We start from the raw sequence: 19862 nt of genomic DNA, 5'->3' as shown, positions 1-19862 counted from the left end.
TACATGTGCTGAGGTAGATGACATTTGAAAATGTCATAAAAGATGTTCAAAGTTCCCACCATTGCTAGCGATGCACGTGTTACACTGTCGGGCCAAGGATTGGTGGCTCAAATCACCAGGATTTTATTTGATATCCGCAGCAACGCAGATAATACTTGAAACCAGTACCAGGTTCATTTAGAAACACACATGTGTTGCGTGTGCAGCACTTTTCAGTCAAACTATATCTAATCCAGCGGTGTCCAAACACCCGATTTGAATGTTCACAGACGCATCTGCCATTATGGGGAGGTGTTCCATCACGTTGAAATCACATATGGAGTCTGACACATGGCACAGGGTCAAGTAAGCTTGGTACAGTCAAACGAAAAAATGAGTGAGCACTGTGACGTAAAAGAAAAAAGTGTTAAACGATCCCTTTTTTGTGGGTAGATAATCAATTCAAACACACAGGATTGAAAAAAAATAAATATATTCCAAATCCCTACATACGTGTCATTTTTCCTGTGTTGCAGATGAAAAAAAAATGTTTTTTTCAGGTAGGAGTGTAATTTTCGCCCCCAAAATTAGTCTCTCATTTCCTTCAGGTGTAGACAAAGGAAATTTGTTTCCCGGGTAGGTGAGATAATTCAAATGAGCTTTCTCTAAGAAAAGAATGCAATTTTTTTCCAAAATTGGTGTTTAGAGTATCATAAAAATGGGACAGGTCCCGAAATGCGGGGATCTGTCGCATTTTGAACTGACATGCTTGGAACTTTTAGACATTGGAAAAATGTTTAGCAGATGTGAACATTTCCAGGTCACTAATTTAGGCTCCTATGTTTTGAAATGAGAAATTTTCATGGTTAGCACCTCGAATGTAACAAAAAAATGGTGTTTCTTATTTTTTCAATGGACATTAGAGGGTGGTTTTTTCAGGATCTTTATACCTGCTCAATTTGCTTGGTGGACATTATGGAGCCTCAAAAGACAAGATGTCATCATATTTTTCACAAGAAATAGCTTGAAAAATGGATGGTGGACAGAAAAACTAGTCCGCATCGCCGCACACAATTGATTTATTGAAAACAAAAAGTGGGATAGGTACCCTATTTGGGACCTGTCCCATTTTTCGTAACATTCTTGGTGCCGCCCATAAATTTTTTTCATTTTAACATTCATGAGCCTCACAAAGCGATTAAAATTTTCAACCGCTCAACATTTTTCCATTCGCAATCGCAACGCTCGAATACGCCATCTGGGAAGAAGACGAGTTCCATCTCCTGACTCTCCCCCTTCCCTCTTCTCAACTGTACAGGAATGTACTACGATATTTCCTTCTTTCTCAATATTTTTTGTATTTATTTATCAAAAATATTTTCTGAAATTTCCACCATGCTTTCTTTTAGAACTATGTTCAATGAAGTTTTCAGTTTACATGTAGTTAATTAACTTAAACGTTTTTAATCAATCTGAAAATCAGGACAGAAACTAATGTTTTTCCTTCTCTTTATGACTTTCCACAAGCTAATGGGGAAAGCATGTAAAGTATTGTCATTGATAGAGAGTTCTGCTCTACGCCATCTGCAACCCATTTCGATCGCCAATTGTCTGAAAGTTGCAATCATGTCATTTGAAAATGGGACAAGTCCAGAAATGCGGGATCCTGTATTCCTGTACCATTTTCAACTGATAAGCTGTTAAATTTTTTATGATACTCTAAGTAGCAATTTCGGAAAAAAATGCATTTTTCCACAGAGGCAACTCTTTTGAATCCCCTCACCTACCTGAAAAAATTGCTTTGGTAACATCTGAAGAAAACGAGGTACCAATTTTAGTTAAAATTACTCTCTGATCTAAAAAAGCAATTTTTTTTTCATCTGCAAAGCTTGATATATGACAAACATATTGAGATGTGAAAATTTATTGATCCACCAACCAGGCACCAGGTAAATTACCAGTAGGAATTAATTTATTTTTTCATTTGAAATTATTATTTAACCATCCAAAAGGAATCGCTTTACGTTTTTGATTTTTTTTTCTGATGGGGTCACGGTAATTTTCCAAGTGACTAGCAGCTTTTGCGAAAAGATGTAGGTAGGTAGGTTCTTTAATAACGTCGCACTAGAGCTGTACAATGGGCTATTGGCGACTGTCTGGGAAACATCCCTGAGGATGATCCGAAGACATGCCATCGCAATTTTGATCCTCTGCCGAGGGGATGACTCCCCTGCTTTGTTAGCCCGACGACCTGTGCGTGAAGTCGAGCACTTTACAGTAGAACAGTTTAGCGAGAACCGATACCGCACACCCTCGGTCCCTACTCAAAGCTGATCAAAGTAGTCACCGACTCGCTTACTGACTGCAGCCAGTGATGCTTGACTTCGGTATTCTATTGGGAAAGTCTTTACGATCAGTCCATGGCGGGACTAAGGAAAACTGAAATTTTTTTCAGATGTTATAGGTCAGGGGTGGCGAACCTTTATATACCAACGTGCCATTTTTTCTAAAAAATTGTTTAATGAGGTCATAGACGTGCCGTCAAATAATTTTGACTTCGTGATTATAGGGAAAATAATACTACTAAATACTATCAACTCAAAACTCATTAATTGCACTGAAGAAAAAAACATTTTGCCATGTCTTAAAACAACTTAAAGTAACATCAGTGTGACTTCTGTTGTTGCAGATTAGATGACAAACAATTTATATTAGGTTGTAAGATGTTAGTTTAAGCAGGACTGTCAATCTTTTTTTGCTAGTTATTTAATGTTAGTTCGTTTTTTTTATGGTTATTAATTGTTTTTTTAGCATTAATTGTTAATTTTTTTATTAATAATTGTTTATTATTTTGCTTGTTTTATGTGAATTTTAATTTAATTGTTACATATGCTTCATAGTGTAATAACATTAGTGTAATTACAATTCATAGTGTAATAACAATTGTAATCGGTGGCGTGCCCAAAATATTGTGTCTCGTGCCTTAAATGTCACGCGTGCCATTGGTTCGTCATCCCTGTTATAGGTGATGGAAACAAGTAAGGTCCGAGTAAAAAGTCGCTGACCACACCAGCCAAAATATTAACCGAAAAATGATGTTGTGAAGCATTTTCCCCAGCCTACAGCCCAGCTCACAGAGCCTGACAAAGGCAGGGACATACGAGGCAGTTGCCCCGGGCCCTCACATTAGAGGGGGCCCCTAAATCAAATAGAAAAAAATATCAGTAGAGTGAGAAATCCGTCAGTTTAATGTTAGCTTCTTCATTAATCTATCGAACGCAAAAAATCTATCTTTCGTAAATTCATGGCTTTCTAGGGAGGAATTCTGCTAAATTTTCGCAATTACGATGGACAAATTTGGCCAATCAAAAGCCTTTATTTTTACATATCGCAAAATGCGATATATTGCAAAAGTACGAGCTTCTGATAGGCTTAACTAAGCCATCGTAATTGTGAAACTTTAGCTGAATTTCGCCCTAATGTCAGCAAGGATATGAATTTTTCGTAGATAGATGACAAATCTAACAAGCAAAAAACTGCATTCGGTATGATGAAATTGTCAGAAAATCAATGATATGGACAGAACGACATTTTGTCTGACCATTAAAGGGGGGGGGGGCTTTATAGCTATTCCAGGTTCTAGTCAATTTTCTTGTTATATATCTATAACAGTGGTTACCAACTGGCGGCCCACGAACTAAACTATATATTAGTTTTTTTCGTTTCTGTGAAATTGAACATACCAACGGTGCAAAAAAATTTATTACTCAGGTTTTGCATCCAAGAAAATATTTATTTAAAAAATAAATAATCGTGTATGTCGCCCTTTTTTATTTCGTTTTTTTTTTTTGTATTTTGTGAATATAATTTAGCATGTGAGTATCAGAAATTTTCTCGAAGTAATTCTCCGATTTAACTTTTTGAAACCATTCATTTTGGTCGAAATTATTCACATTTGTAAATTTTAAAACGAATAAAGGAAATAATGAATATCATGTTTTATTTATATTCTTTGAATTGAATATGACCTAAGCGGAAAAGAAGAAAAAAATTAATTTCGGGAAGCTCGAGAACTTTTTTTTATAGCTATAATTCCTAATAAGTAAAAAAAAAAAATCACAAAATTAAATTTAAAGGAAAATAAAGTCTTGTGACTAAGATTTTGATTAAAAGAAGATTCATGTGTTACCTATCTCTTACATATTAATTGCTTAATACATAGGAGCACATAAAAATTATAGTAGGCAGAATTTTTTAATATGCAATTAAATATTTTTAAGTCCCGCAGTGGACTGATCGTTAAGACATGGTTCCCAGCAGATCACCGAAGTCAAGCATCACTGGTTGCGATCAGTGTGCTTGTGGGTGATCACTTGGATCAGTCTGCGTAGGGACCGAGGGTGTGCGGCATGGGTCCTCGTTAAACTGTTCTACCGTAAAGTGCTCGACTTCGCGTGCAGGTCGTCGGGTTAAAGAAGCGGGTATGCCATCCCCACTGCAGAGGATCAAAATTGTGATGGCATGTCTTCGGATCATCCTCCGGGATGCTTCCCAGACCGTCGCCAATAATCCATTATGCAGCTCTAGTGCAACGTAAATGAGCTACAAACAAAATATTTTTCGAAATCTACTTGCTATATTAATTTATAATTCAATACTTTTGTTTTGTATAACTTGATAAAAATCTGACAGTAATATTTAATGTTCCTTCAAACATAAAAAGAGTCCGATATAAAATTTTGATAAAGTTGCGGCCCCCGTCCTCATGTAAGTTGGAAACCCCTGATCTATAATGAGGTGAAAAATTTAAATACCTCCATAAAGATCGGTTCTTCATTACTGAAGCAGACGGGAGCCCCCAAAGAAGTTTTTGCCCTAGGGCCTCAATTAGGCTAAGTCAGGCCCTGCCAGCCCATTGTGGTGGTTGAGTACATTATCTCGAGTGGAGCACGTCTCATTCGTTGTTGTAGTTCATTTACCACTAGAGCTGCACAATGGGCTATTGGCGGCGGTCTGGGAAACATCCCTGAGGATGATCTGAAGACGTGCCATCACAATTTCGATCCTCTGCAGAGGGGATGGCACCCCCGCTTCGGTAGCCCATCAACCTGCACGCGAAGTCGAGCACTTTACGGTGGAACAGTTTAACGAGGACCAATACCGCACACCCTCGGTCCCTACGCAGACTGATCCAAGTAGTCACCCACCCGCGCGCTGACTGCAATCAGTGATGCTTGATTTCGGTGATCTGACGTCTAATTCGTAAATGAAACGTAGGTTGGGAAATGTGTGTCTTGGCGGTACACCACTGTGCAAAATGCACCAGTGCAGGATGATCTGTGGGGAACAGTGACGGTACTCTTTGAAGATGGTATGGATGAAAGTCTTTACGTTGTAAAACACGATGAACACTACTCCGACCTCCTCTAACGGCAGCAGTGACGGCTCGTGTTCTGGTACTTGGAATTCTTTGAACGGTATCCTACATATTTTATTCCATGCTGGGAGTTCGAGTTCCTTGTGGTCCGCCCTCGCTATATCTATTCAGAAGAAATGTGACGCAAATTAATAAACATCCAGCGGTTTGGTGCAGGGGCCCCCACCAGGGGAGAGGTGGGCCCACGATGAGCCCACTTAAAGCTTGGGGGGAATTTTTACACTAAATAAAACGAATAGTTTGGGGGGGGGGGATTTAGAATTTGCCCAAGAGCTTGGGGGGGATGTGGGCCACTGGTACGGTGAATCTGTGAAGGCCTTTTGCGATGCAACCTGCTGCTCGAGCATTTCGCTCTGTCAATCCGTACATAATGTGCATATCTGTTAGTTCGGTTTTCGTAAAACATTGCATACTCCTTTTTGGGAGATAACAGTTCAAATGACTGCGGCTATGTAAGTCTGTTTTTGTTTGATCTTGTGAATAACACCACTTATCGGCAAACGACGACGTTTCTGACCATGGGTTGTTATGCAAATCTGAATCCTTGTAATATCTCCTACCTCCCCTTAAGGTTTGCCCAAATAATCCTGTATATTTGAGCATTCACATTTAAGACTTATTGTTAGATCAGTAAAGTCTCTACTCCTGGGTCTCAACACTATGCGGAAAAAACTTATTAACAGTGAAAAATTTTCCGTCCGCCTAGGTTTAAAACACTTAAATAAAACTAGTTGGTCAGCTAAAGTTAATTTTTATTACCAATTAAACGAGTCGAATAAATGAACTGATTTTAACGTAAATAGTAATTTACTTGGTTATGCTGTCTTTTAGTTCTTAAACAGCGTCATTAAATCTAAATTATTATTTTTTAAATTTAGTTTTTGCATTAAAATGTATTGTTTACTGTTATTACATCGGTGTATTATTTTAAATTAATGAAGTTTATAACATATAAAGTACGTTTCATTCCAGCTTGGCTGTGAACGATCAAAATTTGTCTAAAATTAAATCCTTTAATCACAGGTTTTTGGACTTTTTTGTATTCGAAGAGTATCTGATAGCTTAATAAATATTTTTTTAAAAAAGCATACAAATTTTGTGACTTTTGCAAAAATTGCAATCTATTATAGTTTAGACAAAGGAATAAAAAGCAAATGATATATTATATACAGAGTGTTCCCAAAAGACATTTTTAAAATATATTTTTAGAATCCATACAAAAAAAATAGTGCGGAAGAAGTGAAACTTCGTAATGTGGAAATGAAAATAGGAAGGGGTAGAAATTGATTTTTAGTGAAATCATATTGTTTCTTTAAGACAAACTTTATTAATATTGCTTACAATTCACAATTGATTGCATCTTTTAATTATCATTTTCGAGTGGAGAAATATCCAAATCTATAACATTTACAATGGGATTATGATAACTAAAGTAAGATACGAAATGTTTGAGTTCTATTTTTTCAATATTTCTTGCAAAAACTGCATCAATGGTAGTAACCCCTTTGGTTGTTGGATCATTCCTACCATTTATAATTTCCAATCCAAATTTGTCTTTAAGGAAGGTTAATGATGTTTCAGCTTCAGGTAACGAGAAATTCACATTAAAATCTCCTGCAAAGATCACAGGCCACTCGTTGCCATGGTAGCGTTAAACGTTTAACGCAACCTTGTTGGAAGTCGCATTTCACTTCAAAAAGACACACATTGGGATCAGAAATTAATATTTAAGCGAGGAAAAAAATAAAAACACTAGAGAAAACTGATAGCGTATGATGGTTTTAATTAACAGGCTTAATTGAAAGCTGAAGATTTTTGTAATAATCGCCTCTTTACTCTTTTGTCTGCTCCCGCAATCAAACCTGCTTCCTTGCATGCACTTTCCTGTTCTCTAATTTGTTAGATTTTCATTAGTTTTTTCTTCGATTAAATGTGAGTTTGGGAAAACCATTGATTTTTGATTAAGATTATAAAAATGCATATAAAGGACGGTCATTATGTAACACCTTGTATCCATGCATTCCACAGTTCTTGAGAGGGTAAGTTTTCCATTCACAAAGCTAATCGTGAAATAAATTTAATTTATAATACAGAATATTTTTTGAAATAAATTCTTAAATTTTCTGTATGATTCTTAAATTTTATTTTAGTCATGACAAAATTCCCTCTCTACATCTACATTTATAAAATTCTTTTTTCACTTAAAAAAATCACAAGGAACAATTCTGTAGGAAAATGAAAAATATTCTTAAATTGTCATATAAAATAGAAATGTCTGCTACTTTTCAAACCGTCCCGCAGTGAACTGATCGTTAAGACACGGTTCCCAGCAGATCACCGAAGTCAAGCATCACTGGCTGCGGTCAGTGTGCGGGTGGGTAACCACTTGGATTAGTCTGCGAAGGGCAAGGGACCGAGGGTGTGCGGTATTGGTATCGTTAAACTGTTCTACCGTAAAGTGCTCGCCTTCGCGTGCAGGTCGTCGGGGTACCGAAGCGGGAGCGTAACCCTCTCTGTCAAATTTGTGGATCAAAATTGTGACGGCATGTCTTCGGATCATCCTCAGGGATGTTTCTCAGACCGTCGCCAATAGCCCGCTTTGCAGCTCTAGTGCGACATAAATGAACTACAATAAAAGCTACTTTTCAAATGTAATTTTTAATACAGAGTATTAAAGAATTTATAATACAGAGCATTTTTTGAAGTGAATTATTAAATTTTCTGTATGATTCTTAAATTTTATCTTAGTCATGACAAAATTATCCCTCTCTACATCTACATTTTTTTTCCACTTAAGAAATCACAAGGAACAATTCTGTACGACAATGCAAAATATTCTTAAAAATTGTAATATAAAATAGAAATGTTTGCTACCTTTACAATGAAATTTCAGTGTTTCTAAATTTCCATTAAGTTAACATGTGTGCCTGGTCTTACTACACTAGTAAGATAAGACCGAGTTATTGGACTTTAACTAGGAAAACAAATAATTTACATAAAAAAGTAGTACAACTATGACTTTTCGGGAATGATATATTGTACACAAGTGAAGAATAAATATTTTGATTAAATCTGATCGTTTCTGGGTCAAAGAGTTTAGCTCCAACCGGCTCTTAAATCTTAGCTACTAAGTCCTGCTCCATTTTCCCTTGTAAGTTCCTTAAAAAATTTTTTAATTACATTTTTGAAAAATTCTTTTCAAAATACTGATTTTTGTTAAATCTTAACGAAATTTTCTAAATAAATATGAAATAATAAGCTTTAGTTTATACGAACCCCCCCCCCCCGCCTCAGTTCTGTTCAGTTCGTCGATTCTAAGATTTTTAATAATTAAGCGACCTCAAAACAACTGAAGCTGTGTAAGAATTCTTAGGAAAGTTAAAGATCTTTGTATTTTCAAGCACATTAAAAACTTGTTTTAAAAATTCCTTTTATATTGCTGTTTTTTTTTTTAAATAAGCGAAATCTTCAAACTAAATAAATTAAAAAAAAAGAGCTTTATTTTACACGGAAAAATATAATTTAAACCCTCGGTAGTAGACTCAATTTGTAAGCTCGTCCCTCCGATATAAATTCATAAAGTAATGAGAATTTACTTCCTTCTACTTTTATCTCATCTTTTAAAAATAAACTTTTATTCAAAAATTTATCGAAGCTTTGACGTCCGAACTTCAGTTCCATGTTGTCTTAATGCTATTTGTCAATTCTGACAAGCCTATTTTAAGGCAGAGGGGTACGATTCTTCTTGTTTTCCAGTGACACCATCTATGGACAAGAATTCGACTTCTACACACATACGTCACATCCCATTTTACAGAGAGGATATATTCACACACCATCCACAGATTGTAATTTTTACTTGAACCAGAGCACGATCTATCTTCCAGAGGTATTGATTTGTTAAGGAAATTTGACAAATATAGTAAGCACCAGTTATCATTTTACAAAGTCTTCAGCGGGAGGGAATCGAACTCACAATCTCTTGCACATGAGCCCAATTCAGTCCCATAACTTAGCTACATAACATCCGGAATGAAAATGTCAAAATTGATGGGATTACGGAGCATTATATTTACGTAAACAAGAGAATACTAAAGGCGTTTATAAATTTCGCAAGGAATTTGAAAAAATCATAAAATTTTTTTTTCCCGTTCAAAATACAAAAATTTCTAGAAGTAACATTTTGAGCTAAAAATGTCTTAACCAGGGTGTCTACCGGTCAAAAAAATTAATCTAACTAATTTTTAAGATACAATCTTTAAAACACATCTGAAATCGTGAAACAGGAATTAGCTTTTAAAAAGAAAATATAATTAATAGAACTAGTGAAAGAGATTCTCACCAACGGTAGACACTCTGTTAACATAATTGTAAGCTCAACTGAAGAATATTAAAAAGTAGATACTAAATTACTTAAGTAAATAGAAAGATATATTTGAAAATTTTAAGCCATAAGCAATTTGAATCCACCACTTTTATCAATTATAAAAAAAATCAGCGTTTCGGGGACCTTATATGCCTAAGGTAATTCTGCCCCAGAGTAAATTCTGTCCTAATTCTACTTCGATAAAAAGAAAGTATTTTAAATGAATCGTTTTGGATTAGCTTGAGAAACATCTAGATATAAATTCGATAGACTGCATAGTTCCCATAAGATGAATATAAATGAAATGTACATTAACTGAACCACATAAATGAACACTTTTGCAGCAGTTCCAATTAATTTGCACAAAACTGTTTTAAAATAAGTTGGAAAATACGAAATTAAAATATGCAGGTACAATAGCTTAACTAATTCCTCCTCTAACCTGTTTAATGATGAATTAATTATTTTCTTTTTCTTACTTGTAAAATACCTGAACTTAAATTCATGAAAAATCCTGAACTTTGGGGCTGTCTTTCTCCCATCGTGCAAATGAATTGAAACCTGCACATGCTACTTACATCTTTGAATCTAGATTTAAATGGAATTTCAAGCCTAGAGTTTATTATTAAAATTTAATAAACTTCATTTTTAAAACTAGAATCTGAATATTGGGTAAACCAGTATTTTTAATATTTTTGTTTTTTTACAATTTAAATCAGAGTAAAAAAAAAAAAAAAGTTCAATTCAAATTCTATACATCACTTCGTAGTTAAATTAAACTGAAACAATAAAAAACATGCTTTTTAAATTTTATTTTATTTAAATCTCTGATAACAAATCAATAAGCTTTATAGGTGTGGTAAATCAATTTACTTGCTAAGACAATGCAGAAATCAACAGAGAAAACAATTTCATCAGAATTAATACTCAAAACAAATTAAGAATATTTTTAATATTGAAATAATCTTTGCTTCACTTCACTAATTCCGTTATTAAATTACTCTTTAGATTAGCAACTAATTACAGAAAATTAAATCCTATACCAAACTGTAATCCCCCATTTAATCTGTCTCCATGTTGGCTGGACAAGGGAACAGTATAATTTATTTCTAATTTAGCAATCCCTGCTAGAGAAACAGCTAGTCCCATTCCACAGGACCATCTTAATCCTGAGAGTAATACCATGGTATTATGGTGATAGTCATCAGTAAAGGCAAAGTTGCCTATATTCCCAGTATTCAAAAAGAAATGTGATCGACAAAATTTGTTGAAGAATTCAGGGAGTGGGCGAAACGGTAATGGTGTGTATGCATGTAAGCCAGCAGCCCAATAGGCTTCAGCCCCTAAAGAGAAATCTTGTGTTTGAGGACCAACACCATTCTGCGCAAATCCTCGCACTGATAATGGTCCTCCTAAGAAAAATCTATCATTTATTTTTACAGAACTATCAGCACCAATAGATTTCACCAAACCAGCCATGAAACTAAGTTGTAATACTAAATCCCCTAAAATGCACTTATTGACTTGATAATGTATTTCATTTTTCACGAAGTTCACACTTCCTCCCAATCCGGCGTATTCTTGAAACAAATGGAAGTAGCTCCCTCTCGATGGAAGAAGTGCATCATCTCTTTGATCGAAAGACAAGATATGTTTTAAAGAGGATTTGACGCTGTGTCCAGTGTCTTCTCTGATTAAAAATGGCGTTGAAGGAGAAAGACACTTCAGATCTCTCCATACTCCCTCCCAACGCAAAGTATGAACAACTTGAGGGTAGGATTCAAACAAACACTCAAATCCAATCCCTTTGATTTTTTCTTGGTAGGCACTCCATATGTTATCGTAAGTCGAACCAAAAACAGATTGCTTCAACTTTGGTTTGGCCCAATGTAAGAAAGGTTTAGTGTTTTCTATGTTGAAACCTAAATTTTTCTTGCCATAATTGAATTGGGCAGATAGAGATTCTCCTCTTCCAAGCATGTTGGGAGAAAGAATTTTAAACATAAGATTTGGTTCATTGCTTCCAGTTTCAAATACAACGTCTCCTCCGCCTCGAAAAGAACGTTTTTCTTTCAAATCAAAAGTAACTTCAAAGCCATCAGGAGAAGCGTCTTTACCACGGCTCGTGTCCAAAATGATGTCGATGCGATCGAAAGCTTCCAAAGATTCTAACTGTTGTCGTGCTCCGTGAGCTTTAAGAACTACTTCTTCCATGTTTTTTGCATGCAATAAATCACCAATAACATATTTCAGGACATCATTTTTAGTTTTGCCAATTCCTTCAAATCGAACTTTATCAACACGGGCAGGAACTTCATCCAGAGGTTTCCATTCCTCCTGGCCTAATTTTCTCATTTGAGGAGGTTCTTTGGCATGAACAACACCCATGATTAAAGCTACAAAAGTGAAAACACATGAATAAGTAATACAAATAACAAGCACAAGTTAATTTTCTAGTTTATCAAGTATTTAGTCTACTCATATTATAATAACTTTGCTGATTGTTGCACCATGATTTCAGATACTAGTCGTTTACTGCGCCCACAAAACAAAAAGTCGAGAAACACAATGACATGGTGTGTAAAAAAAAAGTAAACAACATTATAACGCAGGGTTCGTAGTTGTATTGATATTTAAAATAAAATATACTTTGTCCCCATGTGTCCCTTTTTCTAGCTTTCTGTCCAGATATTTCTGGTTTTTGGTTGCGATCAGAACATCCCATTTTCTAAAAATACCAATGGGGATTTTTAAAAATAGGTTTAAAGATTTGGATTTTTTATTTAACATCCTTTTATTATAATTAATAATTCGTGCAGAAATCACAAAATTCGATTGTTCGAATTTTGGGAACATTTACTAATTATACACATAGTTCAGATCAGATATATAGCTTTACCCACAGGTTTCATTGTTTAAACCTTTCTGGAAATTCATTCATCCAATGAAAAAAATAATAATTCATACTTTGAATTTTTATGGTGATTAAAACAGGGATCATACAATTATTTAATTTTAAAAATGATCCATTCCAATCAACGATACAGTACAGAGGTCTGTCCAAGGCAAATTTACTGCCGTTTAGGGGTATTTTCATAAATTCAGTTTTAGGAAAAACGGTAGTTTCATAAAATACCTTTACATATTTTCAAAAAATATTTAAATATTTTTGAGAATATTTTCTTATTTTACCATATTTTTGTGTTGATTTTTTAATATAATTTTTAAATTTCACAAATTATGTCTAAATTTTTACAAAATAGGTACCTCTCAAAAAAACATAGACAGACCCCTGAGTAATCATATCATTGAATTTTGAAATGATTAATTGAGGGATCATTTACTAAATTTTGTACAAGAATGTTAGTGGCATATTCATTGCGTTTTCGTTTCTTGATTCTTCAAATCCTATTTTAAAATAATTTGATTAAGAAAATCTTGAACTCAAATACAATTTTTAGTTATATATTGGTAGGAGGGAATATTAAGTAATTGATTTAGGTTATTTTTTTTAAGCAATAGTACTATAAATATTTTCCAGGTACTGATTTTAATTTGATGTGTTATAACCTGATTGAAATTTTTATTCGATTCAGAAATAGACAAATATGAAATAACACTTCACATGAATCAAGCGCTTCAAAAATAGGCGCCCATTTTCAAGACTGATGTGAATGTAAATGGGAGCCTTTTTTTGATATTTTTTATTTCTGAAGTGAATAAAGTTTTCAATCAGGTAATATATTCATACCGTTTCAGTCGTTATAATTATTCATTTATGAGTTGTTAAGTATTGATAAAATTAAGCTCAAAATTTTTCTGTTTTAAACAAAGAAATTCTGAAATTAAAAATAGTGTATTTTATTATTCTTTTACAATGAAATTAGCTTTCATTACACAAAAAAAAAATCAAATTACACTTTTTTTAGTTTGCTGTTTACGAAATAAGTCTGATAAACATATACTGTTCCAAAAAATGTCTCGATTTTTTCTTTGAGCCATTACTAAGCCTGCTTTAATTGTTGAAGGTTTGACGGCCAAAGTGGACGACATAGTATAATTAAGGGTCGATGAATGAAAATCAATGATATTCAATTGCAAGTTTCTTGACAGCGACGCAGTATATACAATTTTCGTTTGGAATGTTTGTAATTACAATACAGTAAGCAAAGTTTTTATAATAGATTAAACCATATTTAATATCCTGATTCAGCATAATTATTTTTTTTCAAATATTTAATCACGAGTAAATTCAGGAAGAATATAAATACTAAACAAAAAAATCCGAAACTTTGTACTGTGGCGTTTCCTCTATTAATTGCATCCGGATTCAGTCATGTTAATTCTATTTCAGTTACGCAGATTAAAGAAATTAAATGTAGAGCAACGAGGCGATTTAAAACTGAAGCTAACAAATTTCAAACTAACATTCTAACTAAGTGTCATCAAGCACATCTTTCTTATTGATATGTGTAAAAAAACAATTTTGTCAAAATAAAATAACTCAATTAAGAAACTGGTTAATTATTTAAAAAACAGCTTTTCTTTCTTATATATATATTTTGAATAGACTTATATATATACAGTAGGGAACCGATTATCCGGAAAGATCGGGACCATCGCTATTCCGGATAACTGATTTTTCCGGTTTCCTGAATCGCTACAAAAAGCCGTTTTTTTATTGTTAAACCCAACTAAAAAAAATTTTTTTTTTTGGGAAATAATCTTAAAAAGAAGAAAAAACGATAGAGTAATGCACTAATGATTATTTCCAAAATGATGGTAAGGTAAACATCTTTCAAAAAAGAACGAAATATCCTAAAATCTTATGAGGGAAATTTTTTTTTTTTTTTAAATGGCGGGAAAATTTATCGAATTTCGTTCCGGTTTTTTGGTTTTCTGATTTCCGGATAACGGGTTCTGTACTGTATTTTTAAAAGAAGGGTCAATAAAAGAATTATGAAATTTTTGGGGGTTGATGATCAAAAAAGTGTAGCGTTTCTTGCTCTAACCTAAAATATGCTAATTAATTTGTACTGATGATATTTACAGTTACAGAAACATACAAATACACACTTTTTTCGATGGATTTGGGTGGTTAGCCACACATTGGAAAATACAGTTAAGGTAGCTTAATTAGGAGTGCGAAAAATGAAGCAGTGCCTAAAGACTGATAACTTGCTCGAGGTTTAGCGAAAAAGGTCAAAAGTAAACTTGGCTTTAAGGAGTCGAAACTTTTGATCGCTCTTCTGTCTAAACTATTGGGACCATGTTTTGCAGATTGCAGCTACCTCACATATTCTGGGAGTCAAGAAACAAAACTAGTACAAAAAAAAAAAAGTTTATTTAGAGAAAGTACGGTTTAGAGTTTCATCTTGCAACTAACAATGTCATTAGCACTAACTAATTCTCATATTTAGAATTAAGCTCTCAAACCATTAAAATTGGGCCCGCTAGTACTTGAAAATCCAATCAAAAGTGTTCACTTTTTATTTTGTACACTTTTTGAATTAGTTTTCTTAAAATAAGTCAAATATTTTAGAATGCATAAAAGCAGCACAAACTTGTCTTAACTGTAAATAAAACTAACAAAAATAACTAGCGGATAAATAATGTTACAATTTTTAAATTTTCACTATCAAAGAAGTTAATTATGTTTATTTTTCAAAAAAGAAAAAAAAATCCATTCCCTAACAACATATTATTGTTGGCTTCAGCAACATAAAGCATGTTTTCATAAATTGTTTAGGAGTTTCGGTAATTTTGATTTTTATAGTAACCATATTTAACATGAGAAATTAGGCTTAGTAAGTAAAATGTCGAACTTCTTTTTACAATTTAATTACCTTGCTTTAGCGTTAGCGACAATGAAATCTTGCAATCACTTTCTGATTAGCTATGTAAAGGAGCTCTATTCTTGTTGACAATGCAAGCCTCAATTTGCTTCTCACCGCTACGAGAAAAATTTATCGCGAAATAATCAAAAATTCAATCTACTAGTAAAATGACTATATTGTACATTTGCAATCCTATTGTTGATCTCGTTTATTGAATATCTTGACAAACAATAAAGAGAACAATGACTTGCATAAATTCTATATAATATATTTATATTTTAAAATTTTGATATTGGTTTTTCAATGACTTTAAAAAAAAAAAAAAAACTTTTTCAGAAAAATCATCAGAATGATACAGATGAATACCTACAGTCAACCATTCAGGAAATTTAAACAATCCCACATAATAAAAATATTTTTAATGAAGCAAAACAGCAGCTTAATGGCAAACCACTTATTGTCAAACCCTGTTTGCAGCATTCTTTTAAAGTTTTATAAGTGTTAACGATGTTATGGCTAAACTAGGCAATATGGACAAAATATTAAAAACTCAATGTTTACAAAATTATTTTTTTATTGCCATTTTATTCTAAGCATATTTTCATACACTACGTTTGCCAAAAAGAAAAATTAAAACAAGTGAACTGAAAATAAAGAAATGTGCTTATTTGTGACAAGTTTAGTCCATACAAATCATTTGCTTTTTTTCAGAAAAAAGTTCCTTGATTTAAATAATCTTTTTTAATTCAACTATGCACATACATATATTTTCAAGGATATGATTTTTGAAGTGTGAAGGAATAGGAAATGTAGTTACTGCAAATGCTGAAATCGTTAAAAACCTAAACATATATGCTGAACTAGAGAAAGAATGAAATTTATAAATTTATGGATAGTCAGTATAAATCTTTAAACTGTTTGTTACTAACATTAAAATTCCATATGCAAAAGGAGTAAATAATGAAGAACAATTTGGCATGAGCAAATACGAAAAAAAAAAAAACAAACAAACTAAATTTAAAAGAAAATGAACAACTATTTAAATGTATTTTAAGACTACATGTGGAGAAAGTCAATAAAAATATTCTCAAGAATCACCATAAAAAAAAAACAACACAAAGATCAAAATTTAAAGAGTTAATATCAGTTGTAAGGATTCACAATAACGCACCATCTCAGGTGAATGCTTTGTATAAACTGGTTATCAAAACGATAGAAAAAGAATTCAAGTTAAAATAATGAAACATGTTTGAGACTGAATGATTTTTGTAGACCAGGAAAGTTTCAGACTGTAGTAAAAATAATGCAATTACTCTATGACTTTTTGTTTGATTATATTTCTATACGAGGCCTGTCTAAAAAGTATCCGACCTTTGGCCGGAAAAAATATTTCGAATACCTGACGGAGTTGGGACCCTAATCCCCTTCAAAGTAGGCCCCTTTTGCTTGCACACACTTAGCCCACCGATCCTTCCACTGCTGGAAACACCTCTGGAAGTCTTCTTTTGGAATGGTGTTCAGCTCCATCGTCGCGTTCAACATTATCTCTTCTCTACTCTCAAAACTGGATCCTTTCAGTGGCGTGTTCAATTTTGGATACAACCAGAAGTCGCAAGGAGACAGGTCTGGAGAGTAGAGAGGTTGGCGAACGGTTGTAATTCCATGTTTGGCTAAGAAAGTGTGGATCAATTGGGATGAATGTGCAGAGGCGTGCTTTTGCGACAACAATTTGGGTACGAATTTTGCAGCCACTCAGTTCATGTTCAAATCTTCACGCAAAATTGCATGTGCAGAATCTTTACTCACTCCAACCTCTTCTGCAATCTCCCGCACTGCCAAACGACGATCTGCCATCACCAAATTTTCCAACCTTTCAACATTAACTGCACTCTGAGCAGTTTGAGGCCTGCCACAACGCTGCTCACTCTCCGCTGATGTGCGGTCATCTTTGAATCGGTTGAACCGCTCCTTAATTTGTGTTACACCCATCGCTTCTTCTCCAAACACCTGCTGAATCTTACGAATTGTTTGGCTTTGAGAATCACTAAGCTTTTGACAGAATTTCATGCAGTATCTTTGCTCAATTCGTTCAGTCATCTTGCGAGAAAACTGAATCCGACGAACACTACGGACAGCACCTTACTTGGCGACCACCTGCCAGCGAGTTGCACAAGCGAACACGGTGAAAAAATTCAGTCATGTGCATTAAGGTTCCTCCTTCCACTGTGCACTAAGGCGCCGCCTTAAAGTCACTACTTTGCGCAGGAAAAATTAAGGTCGGATACTTTTTAGACAGACCTCGTATAAATTAGAGTGTGATCTGTTTTTACAACTTACTTATTAAATCAAATATTTTTTTATAAAATTCATTTTTACTTGTCAGAATTTTTTTTTGGTAATACAATCAAATGAAAGAACACACAGGCTGAATGATATCAAGCAACATCGGATAAACATATTATTGCCCATTAAATATAAAACTGAATGGGAATTATTAGCAATAAAATGTAAAAACTAAATAGATAGTTTGCTACAGCAGCAAACGTGTCAAATAGATTTCTAAAAAACTAACAATAAAAGTAACCTACACTAGAAAAAAGATAAACAAAATATAATAATTTAAGTTTAAAGTATTACATGCACTAAAATGTTATCTGTTCCAGTTTGGATTTTAAGCAACATAAGTTCAGATAGCATTTTCTGTTGAATTGTTATTCAGATAATTTTTACTTACATTAAACTTAACACTACAACAACTGACATTTTTATCTACCTAGAATGATCATAGCAGTCATTTTGACAGCAATATGAAAACGGGAATAAGTATTTTATTTTCATCCTGAATATCATTATAAAAAGTTTAAATGAGTAGTTTTTATTAATTTTAACATTCCACAGTTTTACAGTATTTTAATGCATAAAATTAGTACTAGTTTCATAAAGAATAATATAAAACTGTTGTAAAAACTGTTATAAAACTAAAAGTCATGAAAGTTAAGTAAATTGATATAATTTAGTTATTTAGACTCTCGAAGTTGATTTGCTGACAAAATGACTGCAGTGAACTTCGATCAGTCTGGTGTTAATACATTGAAAAGTGGTAATTGTAAATAAATGATTAGTCCTTTGTTTTGAATAATTTAAATTTAACAAGCAATGTGAAAAAAATCTTGTACGTAGATAATAGTACGTGAAAATATATAAAAATTGATGAAATATAAGATATCACTATAATCAGAAGATATTTTTTTTGGAAAAATAATTCTTTAATTGCGAACTTATGAATGAATGTAATGTACTATTTGAAAAATTAACGTAATTCCTGCACAATACTTCAGCACTTAAAATCGCATCATATAATGAAAAACAAAAATTTTATCAGTTTCTGCAATTAGGAATGTTTCAACAATCTAGTTAATTTATAAGTAGTTTTACAGCTTCCTTTATTGAAATATTTTAGGCCTTATATTTATAATCTCAATGGATTTACTTTCTTTAGCAAAACAAAAAGCAAGGATTGAAGAACTACAGTTCCTTCGATATGAGTAATTCATTTCATAACTATATTAATATTTTTTTTTTTACCATCATACAAAAGTTGCTGATGGAAATAGGCTAACCAGAGTTAGTAATAGGGTGCAGCTAGTATGTATTCTTGGAATATCATTCATAAATTTTGGCGAAGTCATCTTGTAACTGCATACTTTCTGCTAAAGTATTTCGAAAGTGCTTTTATCCTTACAGAATTTATTTTTCAGCTTGATTTTTTTAATGCAGCAATGCTTAGTCAAAATAGATGAGACAACAAACAAGCACACAAAAAAAGGGGATTAGGAGAAAAGATTTTATTAAAAAAAAGAGGTAAAAGTTTACAACAATATCATACGAGGTTTTGTTTTTTTATGACATCTTCTAACACATGATGCAATGTTTACAAATTATAGCAAGAGGGAATACAAGTCATTTAGAAAACTACAGATATTTTAAAACTGAACCTCCACCAAAAATAATGGACAAAAGTGTTGTAAAATAAATTTTATTAAAAAAATTAAGTCACAATAGAAGAAAAATTAGTAAAGAGATCAAGTACATACCTGATAAGATCAACCGGTTGACCTTAGAAATGTTTACTAATTAACTTCCGGCTATTGATTTCTATAATCTAACTCTAGCCGTAGCAAGTCACTGAAGTCACGAATAGATTTTCTGGAACGTTTTTGCTGCATGCTATTTAAGCAACTTT

The 19862-nt window shown here is 33.2% G+C and overlaps 1 protein-coding gene across 2 annotated transcripts; it reads right to left on the bottom strand.

The window, feature by feature from the left end:
* Positions 1-10579: 10579 nt before the first annotated feature.
* On the bottom strand, positions 10580-19854 carry LOC107439375 (sorting and assembly machinery component 50 homolog A). Of its 2 annotated transcripts, none has more exons than XM_016051948.4 (2): positions 19714-19854; positions 10580-12178 (listed from the first exon to the last, which is right to left on the bottom strand). In XM_016051948.4, the coding sequence occupies exon 2, from the start codon at positions 12168-12170 to the stop codon at positions 10803-10805; it is 1368 nt and encodes a 455-aa protein (XP_015907434.2). In that variant the 5' UTR covers positions 12171-12178; positions 19714-19854; the 3' UTR covers positions 10580-10802. The 2 variants fall into 2 exon arrangements, with proteins under 2 accessions (XP_015907434.2, XP_071037551.1); XM_071181450.2 differs by lacking the exon at positions 19714-19854 and adding an exon at positions 14859-15105.
* Positions 19855-19862: the final 8 nt, after the last annotated feature.

Source organism: Parasteatoda tepidariorum, chromosome 8 (genome assembly GCF_982258835.1).
Source record: "Parasteatoda tepidariorum strain Cologne lab strain chromosome 8, Ptep-v5.0, whole genome shotgun sequence".
NCBI classification, from domain to species: domain Eukaryota; kingdom Metazoa; phylum Arthropoda; class Arachnida; order Araneae; family Theridiidae; genus Parasteatoda; species Parasteatoda tepidariorum.
This window is presented reverse-complemented; position numbering and strand designations above follow the sequence as displayed.